The sequence below is a fragment of the Hyaena hyaena genome, unplaced genomic scaffold, assembly GCF_003009895.1.
Source record: "Hyaena hyaena isolate Hyena2069 unplaced genomic scaffold, ASM300989v1 scaffold_412, whole genome shotgun sequence".
Classification (NCBI taxonomy): domain Eukaryota; kingdom Metazoa; phylum Chordata; class Mammalia; order Carnivora; family Hyaenidae; genus Hyaena; species Hyaena hyaena.
This window is the reverse complement of record NW_024081043.1, coordinates 128,280-132,531: the sequence shown is the minus strand read 5'-3', so window position 1 is coordinate 132,531 and position 4,252 is coordinate 128,280. Positions and strand designations below refer to the sequence as shown.

Genomic DNA, 4,252 nt, shown 5'->3' with positions numbered 1-4,252 from the left:
GGGGGAGCTGGTGGATGCTATAGCTGGAGGGCATCTTCCTTGTAAGGAACACCTTTTTGGCTTGTGTTCAGACATTATTATTTTAGAGAAGTTGGTGACGATGGTTATGTTCTTATTCACACTCACTCAAGCCTTATTTTTCTTAGTTTTCTAAGAGTGCTTTAAAGCATTTCATCCGAATGACACTTCATCCTTAAAATTGGTTCTGTAATGGGTATTTCCTCCATTTGGCAGTGGTTTTTCTCTAGTTTTACTCACGTGTGGTGGTTTTCTTTGAAATGCTGAGGACTTCTTAGAGCCTCTTTTCTGTGACAGCTGGAGTCGGATTGGCCTTATTTTTATGGTTGGATTTAGTTATGGAAATTATTTTTCTTGAACTGCAGGTGACCTACAGAGAGATACTGATTAGAGGCGGATGCTGCACTCCTAGATCTTGTTAAAGACCTCTCTGCACTCAGTTCCCACTGAGAGAAGCTGTGGTCAGAGCAGAGAAGACTTCATCTGGGTGTCTCCACACAAGGTCAGCCGCCCCACTGGAAACGATCATGTCCACTATCCTTGTCTCTCTCTCTCGTTTGTGATCACCTCGCTTTTCTCACAGGTATGTGATTCCCTGTTTTCCTCACAGATAGTGCTTTTACTATGATTCTCTGGTGACTGTAGTGCTGCTTTTCTGCGTAAACTGCAGAAAGATTCATGCTATTGTTCGTATTGGATTTAGGTTCATCCTGATCATTGAAGAGCCGATTGTGTATTGAAGGCTCCAGCTCACTTTCAGAAGGTAATAAAGGGCCACTTCAGCTCCGTTCACTGCCAAGGAGTGGCCTTCAGGCACTATGGCACAAAGTCTGCAAGAAGAGGTGACCTGTCCAGTTTGTCTGGAAATTTTCTTCAGCCCCATTTTGCTTCCCTGCGCACACATTTTCTGCTTTCGTTGCATGGAAAAATGGATGCTGGAACACAGGGAGCTGAAATTGAGCTGCCCCGTGTGTCGAGGGGTAAGCGACAGCAACCCTTTGGAGGAATGGCAAATTGGAGCTCTATCCCTTCTGTTTGCACAGCACAGTGCCCTGCTGGAGAAAAGTCTGCATGTGAGCAGTGAGTTACGGAGGTTCCAGGAGGATATGACCCTGGATCCGAGCACCGCCCACTCCTTCCTCATCCTCTCTGATGACCTCAAGAGTGTTCGGTGTGGGAGGATCTGCCACAACCCAATGGAAGATCCCCAGAGGTTCACCTACCTGGCCTGTGTCTTGGGCACCCCATGCTTCTCCTCCGGCTGTCATTACTGGGAGGTTGAAGTGGGAAAGGGGCAGGAATGGACTCTGGGGATCTGCAAGGAATCAGTCGACAGAAAGAGAAAGGACGGTTTCTTCTCTAAACATGGCTTCTGGTTTATCAGCATGAAGGCCGGAACCATCTATAATGGCTCCATCCCAGAAACCAGAATTCCTGCGAGCCCTGAACTTAGCCACGTAGGAATTTTCTTAGATGTTGAGATGGAAGAAATCAAGTTTTTTGATGTGAGAGGTAATGCCCTCATCTATACACACAGTCATCTTTCATGCGTGGAGCCATTGCGTCCGTTCTTCTGTCCTGAGCTGCCTAGAGAAAATGAGTGTGGAACCTCCCTGAAGATCTGCTCATGAGAAACTCAGGTGCTTCCTAGCTTTCTTAGAGGTGAATGAGATCTTTGACCGGAGAAAGGGCAGAATGACCCAGAAAGAGACAACGTGTTGTAGTAGAAAGGTTTTTGCAGATTTTAAAATGGATTTTGCAGACTTTGCAGCTAAACAGTTTTTTTAGACTTTGTAGCTAAAGAATTATGAGGTTTTAGGGGATATTAAGTGCTCTAAGTCCCAGTTTTCCTAGTCTTCAAGTGGGGGGATACTTGTACCTCTCCGCCAAGTAGCTGCGATGATCAGAGACAATGTTGTGCATTTATTTTGTACTAAATATAAATAGGTCATTTTAGTTTGGAAGTTAAATAAAATGCTTTGTGGGTAGAAACAATGCTTTTTTCATTATTTTATGCCTTTTCTGTAATTCCTAATGACAGCTCTCTGGGAAAGAAGGAAACAGCTAGCTGTGAGATTTTGTCATGAAGTTTCAGGGAGAGACAAAAGTCCTGGGAAAGAAGTACGCGTCGTTTTTGTTTTCTCCCAAACACAGCTGCCTAAGTTTTCCTGAAACACAAAAACTTTGAGGTATCTCTAGTTAATGGTGATTCATGTTTGTTCTAATGGGAATCGCCCTTTGCTCATTTCAGGAATTGGCCTCCTGTGTGGTTGTCAAAGGGGTAAGGTATGTGGCAGGCACAGAGGTGCCAACAGGCTCAGACAATGTCAAGCTGTTAAGATTCTGAAACTTTTGGAGTAAAGAAGGAATGGGGAATTAGGGAAATGAGTAACGATGGAAGTGGCCATTGAGAAGACTGGACCCCTGGCCTTCCACCCACCGGGTGCAGTTTTCCATGCCAAACCCTTCTGAGAAGAACCCCGAGAAGAACCCCTCCCCATGAGCCTGAACTTCAGTTCCCCACTGCTGATTTTTGATTTGTGGGAATTCTTATCAACCACATTAACTTATGGACAGATATTCACCAAAAACTGTTTTTCAGGTTGCTTCTGAATCCATTTTTTGATGTGAGAATTTTAGATGTTTTGCAGTTAAATCTCTGAAATGTCTGATGTTTTCCTGTGTAGTTGCCTTAGTCCTTTTCTGTTCCGCCTGAAGCTTGTGCCTCTCTCACCACTGCACAGTTGGAGACAATTTCTCATATCAGACTCATGTGCTCACGATGGCTCCCCTTCAAGACACTCAGGTCCTGTAGGGTTGTGTGTTTTTCTAATTTACTGAGTCAGCCACTTCTGAGGTGACATCTGCTTTGAAAGGGCTGGGTTGGGACATGTTCAGGAGTCTGCTTTTGACCTCATTTCCAGTGAAAAAAGATAGTCATCTCCTTTCTCTTCCCAATCCCACTGGAGTGGGGGGCACAGCCCAGTTTTGGTATTTTTCCTTATTTCCTTTTGATCCCTATGATTTTATTAAGGGGTCTCTTGCCCTTCTCTAATTCAGGGTCTGCATCCACCCTGATCTGCCTTAACAGGTCCTGGTAATATGGACAAAAGTTTCCTGAAATGGTACTTATGATGAGCAATACACTGTAATTTTCTCTTTTATATTTTATTAGGAAAAAAAATTGCTGGGCTCACCCACATTTGATTTCACAACTGGTCATCAGGTTGAGAGTTGTAGTTTGAAACCCTGGGTTGGGCCCTAGGTTTCCAGTCCCTTCTTGTGTCTCAGAATGCCCAAAAAAAAGGGCAGACCTAGTTTCCCTAGGAGCTTAGGTAACAACTTGTGTTGTATTTGCATATTTCAGGTTCTCTTAAAGACTATTTGCTTTGAGGAACTTTCTGTCTCTTTCTCATGGGAGGTGTAAGTTCCAAGTTCCCTTCATCCCAGAGGAGGGACCTGAATGATTTTTTCCCTTCGTCAATCATTAAGTGAAAATGCCAGTGGCCAATGATTGGCCTGGATCCTTTCTCTTGTCTGACTGAATATTATGGCCCAGGGGAAACCTTGATGGGGACTGGGTCACAAGCTTATTCTGTTGTCAGTCGGTATTTACCCTTTGCAAAACATTTCACACTTCCAGCTTTTAAAAAATGTTTACTCTTGGGTCGCCTGGGTGGCTTAGTCGGTTAAGCGTCCGACTTTCGCTTGGGTCATGATCTCACGGTTTGTGGGTTCGAGCCCCACATCGGGCCCTGTGCTGACTGCCAGTTCAGAGCCTGGAGCCTGTTTCAGTCTGTGACTCCCTCTCTCTCTGACCCTCCCCTGCTCACGCTGTCTCTCTCTCTCTCTCCTAAAAATAAATAAAAAATTTAAAAAAAATGTTTACTCTTGAAAGAGAGAAAGAACACAAGTGGGGGAGGGGCAGAAAGAGACACATGGAATGTGAAGCAGGCTATAGGCTCTGAGCTGTCAGCACATAGCCCCATGTGGGGCTTGAACCTATGAACCTTTAGATCACGGCCTGAGCTGAAGTCAGACACTTAACACACAGAGCCACCCAGATGCCCTGCATTTTGACTAGTCTTAGTAATCAAATGATTGTTATTACTTAACGAGTTGATACAAAAAAGCATCATGGTGTGTCCATCCCCCTCACCCATCTGTGTAAAGTACTTTCCTCCTCTTCCCACTCCTCAGCCACCCCTTCCACCCGGCCCCCAACCTTAAAAAC

General features: G+C 44.8%; 1 protein-coding gene across 1 annotated transcript; it reads left to right on the top strand.

Annotated features, from left to right (window-relative positions):
• Window positions 1-836: 836 nt before the first annotated feature.
• Window positions 837-1,649, top strand: RFPL4B (ret finger protein like 4B). Its single transcript, XM_039252203.1, has one exon. The coding sequence runs from the start codon at window positions 837-839 to the stop codon at window positions 1,647-1,649; it is 813 nt and encodes a 270-aa protein (XP_039108134.1).
• Window positions 1,650-4,252: the final 2,603 nt, after the last annotated feature.